General features: G+C 43.8%; 1 protein-coding gene across 2 annotated transcripts in view; it reads right to left on the bottom strand.

Moving 5' to 3' along the window:
• The window catches only part of LOC123998623 (clathrin heavy chain 1), a 63,807-nt gene that overhangs the window by 17,200 nt on the left and 25,338 nt on the right, over positions 1–21,269 (bottom strand). For both annotated transcript variants that reach the window (XM_046303666.1, XM_046303667.1), the window contains 12 exons: positions 9,397–9,594; positions 8,856–9,056; positions 8,306–8,458; positions 7,853–7,975; positions 6,687–6,824; positions 6,394–6,558; positions 6,019–6,199; positions 4,315–4,478; positions 1,218–1,343; positions 875–1,017; positions 434–668; positions 135–257 (listed from right to left, as the gene is read on the bottom strand). In XM_046303666.1, the coding sequence (XP_046159622.1) occupies positions 135–257; positions 434–668; positions 875–1,017; positions 1,218–1,343; positions 4,315–4,478; positions 6,019–6,199; positions 6,394–6,558; positions 6,687–6,824; positions 7,853–7,975; positions 8,306–8,458; positions 8,856–9,056; positions 9,397–9,594 (1,950 nt within the window). The remainder of the gene's footprint in view (positions 1–134; positions 258–433; positions 669–874; positions 1,018–1,217; positions 1,344–4,314; positions 4,479–6,018; positions 6,200–6,393; positions 6,559–6,686; positions 6,825–7,852; positions 7,976–8,305; positions 8,459–8,855; positions 9,057–9,396; positions 9,595–21,269) is intronic.

Here is a 21,269-nt window from a genome sequence, read left to right as displayed (position 1 = left end):
TACTGTCGATGTAGATCTTGGCCAGGGCATTGTGGGTAGCGGGCTCCTCAGCCCTCATGGATACGGGCCTCCAGCCAGGGCAGGAGAAGCTGAGGAAAATGAGGGGACAGAGTAACAGAAAGATGAGGTCCTACCTGGTCGATGAGTGGTCTTCTGAAGGGGTTCGTCTCCAGCAGCACGCTGGCCCACAGGTCCGGGTCCCTGCGACGTACCAGGTAGCGAGACAGACTCTTGAACAGAGAGTTCTCATTGCACACCTGAGAGGAAACCGAGAGAACACAGTTACTCCACCAGGCTCTCACCTCCCCAGTATTGCTTTTTAAAATCATACATAACAATGTAGATCATTTATCACGCAATGCCTTTCTGTAAAAAAATGTAATTATATATGAAACTATTTCCTATAAGAGGAGTTGAAGAACAGGCTACTGACATTGATGAGTTCCTGGTCACACTGTCCTCTCTCGTAGGCAACGCAGGCCAGGTGGGGGTCCCTCTTCTCACAGTACTTGCCCACCACGCGGCTGTCGTAGTAGGGGTTCTCACGCAGGAAGCGCTCAGGGTTGTTGTTACTGTCGATGTAGATCTTGGCCAGGGCATTGTGGGTAGCGGGCTCCTCACAGCCCTCATGGATACGGGCCTCCAGCCAGGGCAGGAGAAGCTTCAGCCTGAGGAAAATGAGGGGACAGAGAAAGATTACCCTGCTGACTACTACTGATAACACAGCTAGTATAGTAAAGACTAAGTTATAAAGAGACTTTGGTTCTGATACTCTGGTGTTTGAAGAGGTTGGGAGCTTGGGGCTGACATAACTACATTTCACCCCTCTAAGTACTAGTTCTTTTTTTTGCCATCTGATAAGGGGTTGTTGTACCTGTTCCTCTTTTCCACCTCGGCCACCAGTTCATCAGTGGAGAACTGTCCTCTGACCACCAGGATCAGACTCTTAATGACGTCCTCAGAACAGTCCACGTCCAGAAGCCCTCCAATCACCACCGGCAGACGGCTGGGGTTCACCTAACACACATACATGTCAATATCCTGCGCACACATTCCTGGACACTGCATTTAGAGTGTGGGTGTGTTTTTCGAGTGCGCTAATAAATATAGTTTTCTGTAGTTAGAAACTGAGAATCAAGTTTGAAAGTTGGTACATTTTGGAAATGTAGACAAAGTATAGTCTCGTAGATGCTTGCTAATGTGCGAGTTTGACTTACTTTCTGCACGTAGATCTCAATGTATTTCTGCAGGTTGTTGCGGTACAGGTAGAGGACCAGGTCGTGGACAAAGTCGAAGCGGTCACACACGATGATGAGCGGGAGCTGGTCGGTGAGCTTGGCCTCCTGTCCAATCACAGAGCAGGGGGGTGGGTCAAGGTTAGTTTGACATCTCTATGAGACTGTACACCTGATCACAGCCAAACCTGACACTTTAACCACTGAATTCACAGGCTATATGTGATCGTAATGACTAGTATTGAAGCGTTGAGTGTTTTTTTGTTTTTAGTTCCTGTATGTATAGATGTTTTTAATAAAGTAGCAAAGAATGTAGCAAATGCTTCAATGTTAAAATCCGATCTATACGTTTGACTAATCTTGTTGGGGTCTTACAACCACTAATGTACTAATGATAAAATACATATTAGAATCACTTAAAATGAAATTGGGAAGTTATTTCCAGTTAAAACGATCCTGCTCGAGTGATTTGAAAATTAGACATCAAAAACGGAACTCTGACAAACAGGAGGCATCACACTTTGAGAGGTTAGAAGATGCTCAAGTACCTCAAACATTTTGTTTACTACGACTGAGTGGACGGATGAAAAGGGCAAAAAAGGAGAGAAACAGAAAGAAAACCCTATGGTAAGGCTCAATCACACATGTACAGACCTAGGACTCCATCTGCAGGTACTACTGAGGTACTGCAACACACCCAATATTCCACTCCAGAACAAACAACCGTTTTAGAAAATGTGCAATAAGCATAAAAATATGCATTTATATAAGGAATTGGCAACTCGTTCTCATTCTAAGAAATAGACTAAGCATCTTCTTATCCAGGTTGGCCACTTGATTTCAATATCTAAACAAAGTGAACAGGCTTTGTTGTTCAAACAGTTGGAGAAGGACAGGAGGGTGTATTCATAACCGTGCAACTGTTCTTTCTAACTTGTTAGCAAGCAAATAACTAAGTTGGCTACACTTTAAATATAAAGATAAGCTGGCTACTTAAAAATATATATATTTCATCGACAGACTTGAATACCTGATCATTGAAAAAAAAAAAAAAAATATTTAGTTAAAATAATTGTATTATTAGTGGGTCTTATGGTTGTGGAAGGCTTATATTTAGCCTAGGTATAATTTAGCATGCAGTTTATTGACTTTTAAATTGCACAACAAAGTTTCTTTCGAGAATTTACATTTTTTTTTAAATCCAGATAAATTACATGACCAAAAGTATGTGGACACCCCTTCAAATTAGTGAATTTGGCTACTTCAGCCACACCCGTTGCTGACAGATGTATAAAATTTAGCACAGCCATGCAATTTCCATAGACATTGTTAGTAGAATGGGCCTGACTGAAGAGCTCAGTGTCCTTCAACGTGGCACCTTCATAGGATGGCATTTTTCCAACAAGTCCGTTCGTCAAATTTCTGCCCCGGTCAACTGTAAGTGCTGCTATTGTGCAGTGGAAATGTGTAGGAGCAGCAACAGCTCTGCCGTAAAGTGGTAGGCCACACAAGCTCACAGAACAGGACCGCTGAAGCGCATAAAAATAGTCTGTCCTTGATTGCGACACTCACTCCCGACCTCCTAACTGCCTCTGGAAGCAACGTCAGCACAAGAACTGTTTGCCGGGGCTTCATTAAATGGGTTTCCATGGCCAAGCAACTGTACACAAGCCTAAGATCACCATGCACAATGGCAAGCATCGGCTGGAGTGGTGTAAAACTGCTGGAGCAGTGGAAATGCTTTCTCTGGAGTGATGAATCACGCTTCACCATCTGGAAATCCGACGGATTATTCTGGGTTTGGTGGATACCGGGAGAAAGCTCCCTGCCCGCATACAGCGGCAACTGTAAGGTTTGGTGGAGGAGGAACAATTGTTTTTTATGGTTAGGGTTAGGCCCCTTAGTTCCAATGAAAGGAAATCTTAACTCATACATTGACATTCTCTAGACAATCAATTCTGTGCTTCCAACTTTGTAGCAACATTTTGGGGAAGACCCTTTCCTGTTTCAGCATGACAATGCTCCCATGCACAAAGCGAGGTCCATACAGTAATGGTTTGATGAGATCGTGTGGAAGAACAAATGGTCTGTAGAGCCCTGATCTAACCCCTTCGAACACCTTTGGGATGAATAGGAACGCCGACTGTGAGCCAGGCCTAATCGCCCAACATCAGTGCCCGACCTCACTAATGCTCTTATAGTAAGGTGGCTGAATGGAAGCAAGTCCCCGCAGCAATGTTACAACATCTAGTGGAAAGCCTTCCCAGAAGAGTGGAGGTTGTTATAGCAGCAAGGGGGGGACCAACTCCATATTAATGCCCATGATTTGTAATGAGATTTTCAACAAGCAGCTGTCCACACCCTTCAAGATTTAGATGCACTATTGTAAAGTGACTGTTCCACTGGATGTCATGTAGGTGTGCACCAATTTGTATATAAGAGCGTCTGCTAAATGACTTAAATCCCATATTTTTGGCCATGTAGTGTATATATCGTGACTCTCCCATATCCCATATCTCCCATATATTTTTTTTTTAAAGAGATTTGATTTTTAGGCCATATTGCCCAGACATAGTACAGCAGCTGGTTGTGTAATAATCACAATACATATCCCAGGTTTAATCCTGTATCTCCAGAAGTCCAGTGTGGAGTGAAGATAAAATAGTAAGGGAGTCCTGCACTTGGGGATATATGTATCTGGTATATATCCTCGCATTCCATAGACAACAGAAAAGCACAAGAGATAATAACCGGCATTACTTCTTACCAATGAAAGAAAATTGAAAGCGTTTCACTAATGCTAGTGTTAGCAGGCCGATATATAAATAGGATTGACAGAAGTTTTGTAAATTTTATATCAATATCATTTCTAAATTTAAAACCATGTCATCATTGAATTTCAGCGACAGAGCGGTCCAGGGGATCAACCGACTGAACACACGAGATTGAAAGAATGAAATTAAACTAAAGAAAGACAAAGGAGAGAAAAGCAAAAACGAAAAGGGAGTACAGTAAATCTTCAGTCAGTTACATTTCACCTCCCTCTAGATACCTTCTCCCCCCAGACTTCATATTCTACCTTGAGGAAGTTCTTGACTCGTTCTGGGTCGTAGCAGTTGCTCTCTCTGCAGATCCTCTCCACCTCTTTGATCTGTCCCGTCTTGCAGGCAGCCTGGATGTACTTGAAGTGGACCTCTGCATCCTGGCTGAAGTTAACGATGGAACCCAGGAAGTAGAACAGACCTGGGACACCATGGAGACAATGTCAGTCAGGAGGAAATACAGTACCAGAGACCATGTCAGTCATGTCAGGACATCTTTTAATGTCACATGCACTTCTTGCAAACTCAAAAACCAACCATGCAATAATCAATAACAATGTAATACTAGAAAGAAACCATGAGAAATATCCGAAAGACCATGGTGCACAAGGGGAACGGCACCTCAGTACCTCCAGGCTCTGTGTGGGCAATCCAGTATACATTTTGCTGGGAAACAAACTCCCTCAGAACAGCGAATCACCACCTTCCGGAGACACCTGAAACCCCACCTCTTTAAGGAATACTTAGGATAGGATAAAGTAATCCTTCTCACCCCCCTTAAAATATTTAGATGCACTATTGTAAAGTGGCTGTTCCACTGAGGGCTCTCACCCCCCCCTTAAAATATTTAGATCAACTTCCCCCAAGAGACCGGAGCAGACGACTACTGTCACCATCTCATCGCCCCTTGTTTGATTAATGTACATCACATTTCAGGATATAATACCAAACAGTCAGAATTAGCTGATAAAGATAGTTTAAATGGACTCTTCCCTTAGGGAATGCCATTTGTCAAAATCACAAACACTTTCCACCATGTTTGTTTTGGACAATTGAAAACAGTGGCTCTCAGTTTATTAAGCTGTAGCTCCATTATGACTGGCCACCTCGTCTCTAGTCCACCCGGAGTTTAAGAAGGTCCAGCCCAGTCCCAGTGTCCACCCCTCCAGGCCATTCTATTGAGTCGATCAACAATTCTGCTGCCTCTGGCCTACTTGGGCATATAGCTGGAAGAGTGATCCAACAGGGTTCTAGACTAACTTGTTCCACTGCCGTCACTGGTGCTACCAACTTTTCCCAGTTGATGGCACCAGCACGACTTGGTCGCACCAATTTTTGATCTGACCTGTCTCTCATAATGTGCCTGCATTCCATACAGAACCAGGCTAATAATGACAAACCACCTTTTAAATTAGTATTCCCTTGCAGGGCTTGACATTCAGGTAAATTTGCCAGTCTACAGTTGTTGGGCCCTTTAAAATCAGTTTAATCTTTTGGTAAATTACATTTTTCCGGGGTTAGTTTTTCCCTGTTTCAGAGTTCAGATTCTCACTCAAAATCACTCTATTTATATAAACAATTTTTTTGACGTTCTAAATCTACAATGCTTAAACCACATCAGGAGACCAACTCTGAGGTCTTGGAATAATAATTATTTAAAAAATTTAATTAGGAAGGTTTTTTGGGAAACCTTCAAAAACGTTCATTCAAACAGCGCATGATGACTGAATTGTGCATTGCCAAGATTCAACAAAGACTTTTTCAATACCGAGACAATAAAATAAAAGCAAATTGTGAACCAAAAACTAACGTGACCAGCTACATATTTAGAGACCAAAAACAAAAAAAATGGTGTCGCACTGCTAAGTCAAAGCGTCGCTAATGCAAGTGTTATGGTCACAGTCTCGAACCCTGTCCAAGGAAGGGAAGTGTAAAATAGTGTGCGTGGCTGTATGTCTCACCCTCAAAGCTCTTGAAGGACTCGAAGAGCTCGGTGAGGGAGTTGGTGGAGAGCTGCTCGTGGTACTTGGAGGCCACCTGGACACAAATCTGCAGGTTCTGACGAATGTTGGCAGACAACATGGCCCTCAGGCACTCTAGAGAGTCCTCCACTGAGAGGGAGCCAAAGAAATTCACCAGCCACTAAAGGGAGGGAGAGAGGGAAGAGAGACAGAGAAATAGTGAAAGTGAGGGGGGGTATGAGAGAAGAGAGTAGGGTCAGAGTTAAATAGTGTCATGAGGAAGTACACGACAGTCACATTCATCTAGCTGTGTTAATTGAAACTAAATGTGACAGTTATTTTTTTACACTAGCTGACACATGCTAGCTGTCATACCTCTGGGTTGAGCAAGTGTGTGTGCACCACGGCCCGCTTGATGTCGTATAGGTCGGTGTAGTGCTCCAGAGCCCTCTGCAGCAGGCCAGCCTTCTCACACAGTTGGGCTATGTGGGCACGGTCGTAGTTGGTGAACATCTGGTTGCCCAGGATAGCATCAGCAACCTACAGAGAAGGATATGCATGGAACAGTTTTGGAAGTGTGAATGTCAATAATGGTCTGTTTGTTTTGAGGGCCACCAGATATTTGACTATCATATCCTCATCTAAATGTAAGGGGGTAGGGTGTGTACCTGTGGGGCATGCATGAGGTTCATCTCCAGTAGGCGTGTCTGCAGCGGCCCCTCAGATGGCCTGTTGTTCTTCAGGGCGTCCAATAGGAATGAGGTACACTGCTGGATCAGGTTATACTCCATGAACACATCCACAATCTGAACAGACAGGGGACACGAGAGTAACAACATAACTGTCAACAGAAGACAGAAATACACTACTTACAATTATGAGTATTTGAAACTCTTGATTTAGCTTTGAGATTGCACTTTGGGAGTATTTCATTGGTTCCATTGTACCAGTCAAACGAAATCAAGTGCATCCAAATTTTGACCAATGTATTTGACCCAGATCTGATCAGCACATTGACAGTTCAGAGTAGACAGTCCTGCCAAGCCCAGACAGGAGGAATATAATAGTGGAGAGTGAATGACGTGGATGAGAGAGATGGCATGCTCTAGTCTAGGTTCTGTTCCTCTCTCCCTCTCTCAAATAACTTCGACCTCTCCCTCTTTCCTAACATGCTGACTAGATCAGGAGCGTGTGTGCGCCATAGCACACATTTTGATTTTGTCCACCCACACCAGACGCGATCAGGACACACAGGTTTAAATATCAAAACGAACTCTGCTAGCTTGCTGTTGCTAGAAAATTTGTCCTGGAATATAAACATTGAGATGTTATTTTACCTGAAATGCACAATGTCCTCTACTCCGACAATTAATATACAGAAAAAAGGGTAAACCGAATTTGTTTCTAGTAATCTCTCCTCCTTCTGACTTTATATGGCGGCTGGCAACCAACTTTAAGGTGCATTACCACTACCAACTGGACTGTGGACCTCAATTCATCTTTCAATTACCCACGTGGGTATATGCTCCTAAAAACCAATGAGACGGGAAAGGAAGGACTTGCAGCGCATCAAGCGACACAAATGGAACCAAGTTCTATTTTAGCGCCTGGCTACGCAGACACTCGTCGACGCGCACGAGCAGTGTAGATGCAAAACAAATGTACACAATCATTGTAACGCTCTCACACGTAACGCGAGCGGTGTTATCAGCAGGTTAGCCTTCCCTCATCTCTCCCTTCCGTCTTCCTCCCTCTCATCTTCCCCCTATATCTCATCCCTCTCCCTCCCTCCCCATCACCCTCATCCTACCTCTTCCCCACCCCCACCACCAACCTGTGTGATGTCAGCCAGAGGCTCTTCGTCCTGGACCAGCATCTGTGAGAACTGCAGGCCCTGTTCTGGACTGATCCTCATCACGTTCCTCAGCAGGAAGATCCAGTCTGGAGTGTAGCCCACCTACCGTCACAGGAAGAGCAAGACAGTAGTTACATTTACCAATGCACCATCCTACTCAACAGACATATTTAGAGTATGTATTTATTTATTTCTAAACCCTCTGTCATTGTCACATGACGTACCTTTCATTCATACATCAAGTATCTAGCTAATGAAAGCTAATGCCCTCCTTCCAACCCCCATTTGGATCCAATGAAGCCGTCCCCATTCTGAAGCCCCTCTCAGGATGCTAATATACAGCTCATCCACTTCCTCAACTGTGTCATAAGGAAACCAAACCAAGGAAAGGAAACAAGATCAACAGAGCTCCATCTCAGAGTGAAAATGTACCTTCTTGGCATACAGGACTATCTTGGGGAACTGTCCGGTCTCAGCAAAGCACTGGATGACCTTGTTGGGTACGTTGGCCCTCAGGTAGACTGAGAGAGCCAGGGTGGGGTCCACTGACTTCACCAGGTCCCCCAGCTCCTCAGAACATTCCAGCTGAGAAGAAACAAACTGTTAGTTTCACCACAAGTACCATACAGGCGAGAGAACATACTTGATCATGTTTGGAATATAAATGTTGTGAATGATTTTTAACACATTAAACATTCACAATTAGTGTGAAGCAGAAAACTATGGGGGGGGGGCATTGAGACCGACTAAGGAGCCACCCATATTCCCCAGCACTCTCTGGAGGGGGAAATATATATATATTTTTTTAACCTCTTCAAATGCTCAGCATAGCACACTGATTGCCTCACGTCAAAGAAAGGACAAACAACCCAGATGACTGGTGAGATATGAACATGGACAAACACACACAGTTCAGGAAAGGCCTCTTCCTACAGGAAGTCAGATAACCATCTCTCCCCCTTTCTCGGAGACCCAGACACACCTTGTCCTCTTTGAGCCACTTCTCCAGCAGCTGCTTGCGTCCCTGCTGTAGGACGGGCCTGCACAGCTCCAGGGACTCAAACTTGTTGAGCTGGCCCTGGTCCAGCAGGATGCCAAAGTACTGCAGCAGGGGAGAGGTCTGCCCCGGCTGGGCTGGCACACTCTGGAACTTACGGATAGTGTCTGGAGTACGCAGGATACCCTGGAGGAGAGAGCAGAGAGGAGACGGAAAAACAAGACATGGGTGGAGTGGATCTGCTGCAGTTTATATACACACAGAGCGATACTGCTGATGCATGGCTGTGAGAGGGTTTTGCTAGCAACATATTGTACATAGCAACACATACATGCTGGAAACAAACTATTCATCGTTTGCATTTGCATATCCAAAGTCTCTCGTGATCAAGTGAACTTCTAAATCACTTTGATAGTGTATTGATGTAACAGGATATGGACATCAGTAAGTTACCTTCCATTAAATCACAGCGATGTCATCAGACATCCCCTGTAGCAAGACCCTGTACGGTTTCTATACAAGTTACCTTTGGTGCGTTGGCAGCCACCTTGGCAGCCTCAGAGTAGTTTCCCCCAGCAAACAGGTTGTTGAACTTGCGTGCGAACAGCTCCTCGGCCCCAGCTAGATTGTTACGAACAGCCATGCGCAGGGCCAGGTCTGGGTTCTGGAGCACATTGGTAATGTAGGGGATGATATTCTCCTCCTCCACACACACCGACAGGACCTGGAGAGGACATTGGTGAGAGACGAGTTTGAACATAAACATAGGACCCAATAGTTGGTTCTTGGCACCACTGGGTCGTCGTTTAAGACTGGGTTCGATGACAAGGAACAATAACCTTGTTGAATTGGACGTCCCAAGAAAACCCCAAAAGGCTTATTTTTATTTTGTTGGGGTGGGGGGGGGTCATGGGGCAGCAAAAAATAAAATAAAATAAAACTTTGAGTTAGTGCTTTAACCCTTCCCACTAGTAGGACTGTTTGCATTGTTGTTTGCTGTTTTCTTCTGTCTTTTTCTTGTTTCCTCGTTAGTAGTTGTTGAAAGGCTTCACTGCAAGTATATTGTATGTTTTGGATTTTCAATAAAAGAACATTTTTAAACCTTCCCACTAGTGGCAATTGGCCACTAGTGGCAAGTGGCAATTGGCCTGTATGGATAGGACTAAATTGAAATATGGAAAGCATACACATGGTAGCAATAAATAAAAGGGAACAGTTGAGATTATGGGAAATTTATAAAGGGGATGACAAAAGTTCACCAGACAAGACTGAATCCAAACATTACACTTGATTTGTGCATTTTACATTTAATGTACTTCTACGCATTTTTGATAACGAAACCTGAAAATACTAAACTAATATTCTAAGAAAATGTGGGGTAAGTGCAACATAAGACAAACAAATATGGGTTAGAGTGAGAGGACTAACTGGTGTCTCCAAGTGTCCACACACCTCTGCAAAGTGTGCACAGTTCCTAAGTAATAATGTGTTTTTCTGAGCTCTCCTAGCTGTGCCATTGAGGAACAAGAGCAAGCACCTGTAGTTGTTTGGAACACAGCCCTGCATGCCCCCTTTACACAATTACTGTTGTTGTTACGAAATCCAACGATCCATTATAAATTCTAATCTGGATCAGGTGGGCATCATTTGAAAGCTTGTTCTAGTACTACCATGACTAGCTAAATTATAAAATACCATCTTACAGTGTTAGGTTTTCACAAGGCAGATCGTCATTTAGAAGCGTATAGAATCATGTCATTAATGCAAATTTTCTTCACAATACAACAAACATAGGCTCATTCTGTTCAGGACAACCCAGGGAATAACTACAAGTCATCTTGTAACTAAGTCAAACACTGATCATAAATGTTGACACTGTATATGACAGTAGTTTTATGATCTGGAAATGTGAAGTGCACATTTGGACTCACAGGTGTCTGGCTTGTATGACAACAAAGTGGTATTTATTATAATCCTCAATGTATCATCTTTCAAAATACATAGTCCTCTTAACTTAATGCATTTCCCTCACTAAGACAACAAAATGTTGAGAGAGGGACTCAAGTTCAGAACGGCTGTCAGTCAAAACCCATACAGAGATGTGAAGCGGAGACCCTGAGCTCTGACATGTATAGCGTGTTATTGTACAGCCCTTGTTACAATTTAGGCGCTTATCAGTGCCCAAATTGGCCATTTTCAACCTGCCTACCGGTATGCGTGTAAGGGGCTACATGTACATGGGGCTTATTGTATATGGGGCTGACAGAAAATGATATTTCAGTTTAAACTAAAAATCAATAACAAAACATTGCTCTATTGATCCTTTTCTCTTCATCTCAATAGTGTTTATTGACCTACTTGTTGACAGGGGGGTGTATCTACTATCCAGCTACAATGGAGTCTGTTCTTGTACATGGTTGCCATTGAAGGACATGTAGAGACGCCAGCATATGCTCCAGGTCAGGTTCCTAACAGACAGGACGGTAGATGGTAGGCCAGAGATCTGTAACAGTGTGTAAGGCAATCCCATCCACTGCGTCACAAGTAAACAAAGGACACAGCCATGTGTGGAAAGGATGAAGAGTGAGAGGTGTTCGCTTTCTGCTGAGAGACGGCACTAGCTAACCATTGGTTTGTTCGCTCTATGTACTTTTCCTCCACCAACCAGCTAGCCAGATTATTTACGTTTTTCTTTTTAAACTCTGGAGGACGAGCAATCAATCAGGTGGGAGAGGAAAGTCAGAGAGGTCAAACGGGGAAAGTGGGGGTCGGACTTGGGGTCAATGAGGGCCTATGTTTAATTATCAGTGGTGTAAAGTACTCAAGTAAAAATACTTTAAAGTATTACTTAAGTAGTTTTTTGGGGTATCTGGATTTGACAACTTTTACTTCACCACATCCCTAAATAAAATAAATGTCCTTTACCATTTTCGCTGACAACTAAAAGTACTTGTTACATTTTGAATGCTTAGCAGGAAAGGAAAATGGTCTAATTCACACACTTATCAAGATGACCAGAAGTTCTCTACTGCCTCTGATCTGGAGGATTCACTAAACACAAATGCTTGTATGTAAATAATGTGACTGTGCACCTGGCTATCATTTTTATTTTGCTCAATATGGAATTTGATACTTACATTTATTTGAGCAATTACACATACTTTTAATACTCAACTAGATTTATACTTTTAGAATTTTACTGGATGACTTTCACTTGGGAGTCATTTTCTATTAAGCGATCTTTACTTTGACCCAAGTATGACAATTGGGTATTTTTCCACCACTTGATTATCTCTGTACACTCAGCTGGTAATGGGCTACATTTGGTTATTATGGAAGATTTTAAAAAACAAAAAGCTGTGTAATATAATTTAGCAAAGTAAGAATCTATTTAAAATTGCCTCTACTACCACATATCAATAACAACATCCATGTGTATATTGTGTATGTTTGTGTTGCTTCACAGTCCCTGCTGTTCCATAAGGTGCATTTGTATAGTTTATTTTTATTTTTTAATCAAAATGTTACTGCTGGCATGAGTTACTTTATGTGGAATAGAGTTCCATTTAGTCACGGCTCTATGTAGTACTGTGCGCCTCCCATAGTCTGTTCTGGACTGGGAGACTGAAGAGACCTCAAGTGGCATGTCTTGTGGGATATGAATGAGTGTCTGAGCTGTGTGCCAGTAGTTCAGACAAGCTCGGTGCATTTAGCTTGACAACACTTCTTACAAAAACAAGTAGTGATGAAGTCAATCTCTCCTCCACTTTCAGCCAGGAGAGATTGACATGCATATTATACATGTTATCCCTCTGAGTAAATCCAAGGGCCAGCCGCGCTGTCCCTCTCTGTGGCACCTGACCACGACTGAACAGTAGTCCAGGTGCGACAAAATTAGGGCCGGTAGGACCTGCCTTGTTGATAAAGTGCTGTTCTGCATTAACAGCATTATAGACAAACTTCTTCCCATCCTAGCTACTGTTGTGTCAATCTGTTTTGACCATGACAGTTTATAATCCAGAGTTAATCCAAGCAGTTTAGTCTCTATTTGCTCAATTAACACATTCATTACAATATTTAGTTAAGGTTGAGTGAATGATTTGTCCCAAATACAATGTTTTTAGTTTGAAATATTCAGGACAAACTTATTCCTTGCCACCTGTTGGGGAATAATCAGAATTGGTGGGTAACATAGATAGGATGTTTTATTTTCATTATATGCTTATGAGTTATTTCTCATAAGAATGTATTTTGTTGTACTATAGTGGTGGCCATTGGCAGTTCTGTTCTATGTCAAGACTAAGTTGCTTGGGCCGCAGAGAGGGGAGAGGTCAAGGTGTCATCATGTGTAAACATCTTTTGCTCCACTGTGTCTGTGTGCCAGTCACTCCCTACTTTTCCCATCGGGGAGAGGAGGATGGCAGTGTCTGGAATCATTCTATGCGCCCTCTAATGTTGTCCCTATCTTAACCTATAGCAGTCACTCCTCTCTGTGAGCTTGTCCAGGATTGGTTGTATTAAGAATTGGTTGTATCTAAATGACAATTTGATATATATGCCTGTTGATATGGAGGATTGGTTTATGGTTCTGGGTTTGAGTAAGGAGACAAAGCTGAACGATTTATTATGTCTATGCTGTCTGACTATGTGTGTTCTTTGCTATTAAAGGATCTCAGTTGCAATGTAGAGGGGGCTCTCAGAGAATTCATTGATAGACACTGAATTGATCTGAGAGTCACAGGGTTGTGATAGAGCTCATATAATTAAAGATGGACTTTGATAACTAATTCTGACTTGTGGTTTGCGCTCATGATTTGGTAAATAGAGGAAATTTCCACAAAACACCCATTCTGAAACTATCTGCAGCTCTTTGTTAAGTGTTGCTGTCATTTCAGTCGCTGTAGTGGATGACATGTATAGTGTTGAGTCATCCGCATACATACACACTGGACTTACTCAAAGCCAGTGGTATGTCATTAGTAAAGATTGAAAAAAAGGTGCTTAGACAGCTGCCTTGGGGAATTCCTGTTTCTACCTGGATTATGTTGGAGAGGTTTTCCATTAAAGAATGGAAACCTCCCTCTATTCTGGAAACCTCCCTCTATTCACCCTCTATTCTGTTTGACAGGTAACGCTTTATCCACAATATAGCAGGGGGTTTAAAGTCATAACGCATATGTTTTTCCAGCAAGACTGCTTGATAATGTTAATAGCCGCACTGAAGTCTAACAAAACATCCCCCTCAATCTTTTTATCATCAATTTCTCTCAGCCAATCAGTAATTTGTGTAAGTGCTGTGCTTGTAGAATGTCCTTCCCTATATACGTACTGAAAGTATGTTGTCAATTTGTTTACTGTAAAATAGCACTGTATCTGGACAAACAATTTTCCCAGAAGTTTACTAAGGGTTGGTAACAGGCTGATTGGCCAGTTATTTGAACCACTAAAGGGTGCTTAAATATTATTGGGTAGTGGAATGACTTTAGCTTCCCTCCAGGCCTGAGGGCACACACTTTCTATTATGCTGAAATTGAAGATGTGGCAAATAGGAGTAGCAATATCGTTCGCTATTATCCTCAGTAATTTTCCATCCAAGTGTCAGACCCCGTGGCTTGTCATTGTTGATAAACAATTTTTTCACCTCTTCCACACTTACTTTACGGAATTCAAAATTACATTATTTGGTCAGATATATTTGGATGTGTAGTGTCAGCATTTGTTGCTGGAATGTCATGCCTAAGTATGCTAATCTTGCCAATGAAATGGCCTCTGCTCCATATGTAGTGGCCTCTGCTCCATATGTAGTGGCCTATACTCTCACCAACAGGCAGCAGATTCAGGGCCAGTCAAAAGCCAACTGCATAGAGTGCACCATAGACTCAGCTCGTTAAACCACATCAAATCAAATTTTATTTGTCACATACACATGGTTAGCAGATGTTAATGCGAGTGTAGCGAAATGCTTGTGCTTCTAGTTCCGACAATGCAGTGATAACCAACAAGTAATCTAACTAACAATTCCAAAACTACTGTCTTATACACTGTATTACACATGCAAATTCAACCACACACGCTTTTACTTCTAGGAGCTTTGAGATAGATGGCTGTGACGAAAACAGAATTGAAATGCACTGAGGGCAACATGGCGTATTAGGTTAAACTAACTGTTCTGGGAGCACAGCCAGGCAGTGGGTTGGGGCTGGTACATGGTAATGATGGTAAATGCATCATTAGTGTGACAGTAACATGCATCTCTGGTGGTAGGCTCTATGTGGGGGACTGGAGAGGAGGAGCCCAACAATAACAAGCGCAGCAGGTCACTGCCCACAGCTGCTAACAGGCATGACTGCACCTCCTTCTCCCCTTCACTCAGAGAGGAGCAGTCAGAAAGACAATTCCCCAAATAATATCATTGGGCTAATAAAAGGCGGGTGGGATGGAGGGAAAGAGTGAAATTAGAGCTTCTTTGTGGAGATGTGCCCTCTCTCCACCTGTGTGTGTGTGTGTGTGTGTGTGTGTGTGTGTGTGTGTGTGTGTGTGTGTGTGTGTGTGTGTGTGTGTGTGTGTGTGTGTGTGTGTGTGTGTGTGTGTGTGTGTGTTGAATGGCGGGAACCCGGTTATAGAGATTTACCGCCCCAAATCACACACCTTTTCCCAGGGTATATAACTGAGAAACCAGTCAATTATAATATATTATTAATGAAATGAAACTTTAAATGATAGTCGATGTCTAAATCAGGCTTCTCTACGGCCTCTGCATAATTAATCATCAACGCTCTGGGTGGGGACAGACAGCCCATCTCACTATGGAGCGCAGTTCAACGCATGTAGACCTATCAACTCATAATGGTAACTTTTTTCTTGTGACAGGAAGGCATGCATTTGCTGCAGCATAGTCTATGCTACAGTAATAAAGACCAAATGCGCCTCTAATTCACTAATCTTCTCACCATCAACTCAATTCAAATTGCATCTAAAATAAACCATCCTGTTCAAGAATGAGATGTTCTAGCCTACCCCTTTCAGGTAATAAATGCAATGTAGTATTAGCCTTACATTTAGCTGATTAATAATAGGTTATGCATAATAAGCTTCCATTTGACAGCCTTGTCACTTATGCAATACGTAAGCATGGCACGCACTTGTGCTCCGCTGGCCTCTCCCCTTAAAAAAACGCTCCGTAGCTCTTCAAGTCCCATGTAGGAAAAGCTAGACTAGAAAAGCTTGCTGGGTATTGTTTTTTTTTTTAGCATTTCTTATACCAATAAATTATTAAAAGCAGAATTGCTGAACGTTAAATACAGCAGCCAATAGAACTCACGGATAGTTTGAAAGAGCGAACGCGCGATGGCAGTTATTTATTCAGACCCATAAGTATTCAATCTTCATTAAGAGAAGTGAAAGCCTTCTGTATCTAATTCTTGTCCTATATTATTCAACCATGTCATTAGAACGATGAAGATATGGACAGTGAAACATTTAGTTTAACCTTTGAAAGCCAGGAAGGAATGAAGCTACAATAGAAAGAAGGTAGGCTATAACATTAGGGGAAATATTATGAAAGATATGTCGTCAGCCAACCAATTATACAAATAGGCCCCATTATATTATGAAATCAAAATCTAATTCACCAGCCTAGTGCTTTGCACTAGAATCACATGTTCTCTCTCTGCTTTAGCATGGCGCCGGAAGAAATGGCAGCAGTTCTACGGGCGCCCAACCAATTGTGCTATTATGTGGGGGTTTTTCATGTTATTTGTAACTTATTTTGTACATAATGTTTCTGCAACTGTATTTTACGACAAAAAAAGAGGTTCTGGACATCAGGACAGCGAGCGATCACTCACCTCGGATTAGACAAAGATTGTGTCTTGCTTGTTGAAGAAAACATTCTCTAAACACCCGACAGGGCCAACATCTCCGTTATTTGCAAGAGGAAACGACGCAGGTAGAGGACAAAGAGCCGGATGCATGGTCAGGACCCGGAAAAGGCGAGTGGCCATTACCGTCCATACTACTCGCCAACGTGCAATCATTGGACAATAAACTAGACAGGGTACGATCACGATCAAAAACTAATATCCTATGTTTCACGGAATCGTGGCTGAATGATGACATGGATATTTAGCTATTGGGTTATATGCTGCACCGGCAAGATAGAACAGTGCACTCCGGTAAGTCTGTGCATATTTGTAAACAGCTGGTTCACGGAATCGAAGGAAGTCTCTAGATTTTGCTCGCCTGAAGTAGAGTGTATTGTGATAAATTGCAGGCCACACTACTTGCCTAGAGAGTTTCAACTATACTTTGTGGCTATTTATTTACCATCAAAGCCGGCACTAAGACCACACTCAGTCAGCTGTATAAGGAAATAAGAAAACAGGAAACCACTCACCCAAAATAGGGGGTCACAAACCACTCACCCAAAATAGGGGGTCAGATGAAGCAGATACTAAACTACAGGACTGTTGTGCTATCACAGACTGGAACATGTTCCGGGATTCTTCCAATGACATTGAGGAATAAACCACATCAGTTCAGTCACAGGCTTTATCAATAAGTGCATCGAGGACACTTACACGTGCAGTCCCCAGTGACTGCACGTACATACCAAAACCAGAAGCAATGGATTACAGGAAACATCTGTACTGAGCTAAAGCGTAGAGCTGCCGCTTTTAAGGTGCGGGACTCTAACCCGGAAGCTTACAAGAAATCCTGCTATGCCCTGCGACAAACCATCAAACAGGCAAAGCATCAATACAGGACTAAGATTGAATCGTACTACACCGGCTCCAATGCTCATCTTATGTGGCAGGGCTTGCAAACTATTACAGACTACAAAGGGAAGCACAGCCACAAGCTGCCCAGTGACACGAGCCTACCAGACGAGCTACATCACTTCTATGCTCGCTTCGAGGCAAGCAACACTGAGGTATGCATGAGAGCATCAGCTGTTCCAGAGGACTGTGTGATCACACTCTCCGTAGCTGACGTGAGTAAGACCTTTAAACAGGTCAACATACACAAGGCTGCCGGGCCAGACGGATTACCAGGACGTGTCCCCACAGTGACTGCACGTGCATACCACAACCAGAAGCCATGGATTACAGGAAACATCTGCACATGTGCTGACCAATTGGCAGGTTTCTTCACTGACATTTTCAACATGTCCCTGATTGAGTCTGTAATAGCAACATCCTTCAAGCAGACCACTATAGTCCCTTTGCCCAAGAACACAAAAGCAACCTGCCTAAATGACTACAGACCTGTAGCACTCATGTCCGTAGCCATGAAGTGCTTTGAAAGGCTGGTCAACAACATTATCCCAGAAACCCTAGACCCACTCCAATTTGCATACCGCCCAAACAGATCCACAGATGATGCAATCTCTATTGCACTCCACACTGCCCTTTCCCACCTGGACAAAAGCAGAACACCTAAGTGAGAATGCTATTCATTGACTACAGCTCAGTGTTCAATACCATAGTACCATCAAAGCTCATAACTAAGCTACGGATCCTGGGACTAAACACCTCCCTCTGCAACTGGATCCTGGACTTCGATGGGCCGCCCCCAGGCGGTGATGGTAGGGATCAACACATCTGCCACACTGATCCTCAACACTGGAGCTCCCCCGGGGTGCGTGCTCAGCACCCTCCTGTACTCCCTGTTCACCAACGACTGCATGGCCAGGCACGACTCCAACACTATCATTAAGTTTGCAGACGACACAACAGCGGTAGGCCTGATCACTGACAATGACGAGACAGCCTATAGGGAGGAGGTCAGAGACCTGGCCAGGTGGTGCCAGAATAACAACCTGTCCCTCAACGTGACCAAGATTAAGGAGATGACTGTCGACGACAGGAAAAGGAGGACTGAGTACTCCCCCATTCTCATCGACGGGGCTGTAGTGGAGCAGGTTGAGAGCATCAGGTTCCTTGGTGTCCACATCAACAACAAACTAGAATGGTCCAAACGCACCAAGACAGTCGTGAAGAGGGCACTCAGGAAACTAAAAAGATTTGGCATGGGTCCTGAGATCCTCAAAAGGTTCTACAGCTGCAACATCGAGAGCATCCTGACCGGTTGCATCACTGCCTGGTACGGCAATTGCTCGGCCTCTGACCGCAAGGCACTACAGAGGGTAGTGCATACAGCCCAGGACATCACTGGGGCAAAGCTGCCTGCCGTCCAGGACCTCTACACCAGGCAGTGTCAGAGGAAGGGCCTAAAAATTGTCAAAGACCCCAGCCACCCCAGTAATAGACTGTTCTCTCTACTACCACATGGCAAGCGGTACCGGAGTGCCAAGTCTAGGACAAAATGGCTTCTCAAAAGTTTTTACCCCCAAGCCATAAGACTCCTGAAAAGGTAATCAAATGGATACCCAGACTATTTGCATTGTGTGCCCCCCCCTCAACCCCTCTTCTTACGGTGCTGCTACTCGGTTTATCATATATGCATAGTCACTTTAACCATATATACATACTACTTCAATCAGCCTGACTAACCGGTGTCTGTATGTAGCCTAGCTACTTTTATAGCCGGTCTTCTTACTGTTGTTTTATTTCTTTACCTACCTATTGTTCACCTAATACATTTTTTGCACTATTGGTTAAAGCCTGTAAGTACGCATTTCACTGTAAGGTCTACAGTTGTATTCGGCGCATGTGACAAACTTTGATTTCATGTGCGTAATTCCAATCAATATAACACAATACAGTAACAGTTCACACTCAAAAAGACTAGGCTACTGGAGCTAGTTTCATTTATTTACCCAAGAGACCATATAGCTAGCTACATACATGGGCTTTTGTGTTTTTCTGTCATGAGTAATGTACAGTAGCCTACATCATATTTATTGGATAACCACACAATGCTTTGGGCTTTTTTGGGCTTGGGCTCATTAAATGTATTTAACGTCTGGCTTATCTGGCTCAGGCTTGAATTTTGGATCAAAGCTCTAATCAAATCCAAACAAAGGCCTATTTATATGCCAGATAATGCTTTTGAACAACACTTCCGGTGTTGGCGGGAAATACCAGGTTACCCGGAAAAGCGATTTATTCTCGGGATGGAACATTTGTAAAATACCGGGAAAATATTAAACCCTAGTGTGTGTGTGGAGGGGTGTGTATAGATGTCAGTAGTGGCTAGAGGCAGAGATGAGCAGCTAGTCAAACCTTAGTGGCTACAGAGAGCAGTGACATTATCAACTGGTTCTGACAGTTAATCACATTACCCTCTCTTTTTCTCTCCCCAGCTCTTTTCTCCCCCTAATTACTGCAGGCCAGCTCTGTGCTGTAGCTATTTTTGCAGGGATTCCTCCATCTAATGGCCAGTCAGTGCCTGTAACTGTGTTCCTGTGCCTGGTTGCAGACGCAGCAACTTGGACCCTGGTTCTTCCCCCTGACACAAACAGGGGGAAGAGGAGAGGCAAGCCCAACCCCACAGCTCTCTGTGTGGGACTCAGTGATGGAGAAGACAACCACTGTAGGACCTGCTACGCCAGCAGACATCCCTACTACCAAGGCATTATGCTTTTAAGCCATTTCAAATAATTCCAACTCATGAGCAATCAAACCACACATGACGACTGTGCCCTCGCATTCCAACTCCAGCAAGCTCGGCTCCATCTTCAGCCACCAAAGGGAAGAAAATTAATATACCCATCAAACGTTCCACTGACAGGAGGATAGGATGAGGCCTATATATTTCCACTGCCATTCATTTACCTTGGACCTAGTCAAGTGGAGGCTGTCTCCCAGCCAACCAGACAGACAGTGGCCTACAATTATACCTGTCTACTACAGAGTTTCTCCTATAATATTTTTGCAGTGGCGTTGATTTAAATGCATACAGGGGAAAAACTCTAGGAGGCCCCAGCCAGAGAGCCTCTGCTCTATAGGAGGCCCCAGCCAGAGAGCCTCTGCTCTATAGGAGGCCCCAGCCAGAGAGCCTCTGCTCTATAGGAGGCCCCAGCCAGAGAGCCTCTGCTCTAAAGGCCCCAGCCAGAGAGCCTCTGCTCTATAAGGCCCCAGCCAGAGAGCCTCTGCTCTATAGGAGGCCCCAGCCAGAGAGCCTCTGCTCTATAGGAGGCCCCAGCCATAGAGCAGGAGGCCCCAGCCAGAGAGCCTCTGCTCTATAGGAGCCCCAGCCAGAGAGCCTCTGCTCTATAGGAGCCCCAGCCAGAGAGCCTCTGCTCTATAGGAGCCCCAGCCAGAGAGCCTCTGCTCTATAGGAGCCCCAGCCAGAGAGCCTCTGCTCTATAGGAGCCCCAGCCAGAGTGCCTCTGCTCTATAGGAGGCCCCAGCCAGAGAGCCTCTGCTCTATAGGAGGCCCCAGCCAGAGAGCCTCTGCTCTATAGGAGAGCCCCAGCCAGAGAGCCTCTGCTCT

This window comes from Oncorhynchus gorbuscha, linkage group LG16 (assembly GCF_021184085.1).
Source record: "Oncorhynchus gorbuscha isolate QuinsamMale2020 ecotype Even-year linkage group LG16, OgorEven_v1.0, whole genome shotgun sequence".
In the NCBI taxonomy this organism is placed as follows: Eukaryota; Metazoa; Chordata; class Actinopteri; order Salmoniformes; family Salmonidae; genus Oncorhynchus; species Oncorhynchus gorbuscha.
The sequence above is the reverse complement of the archived record's forward strand: the minus strand, read 5'-3'. Positions and strand labels throughout refer to the sequence as shown.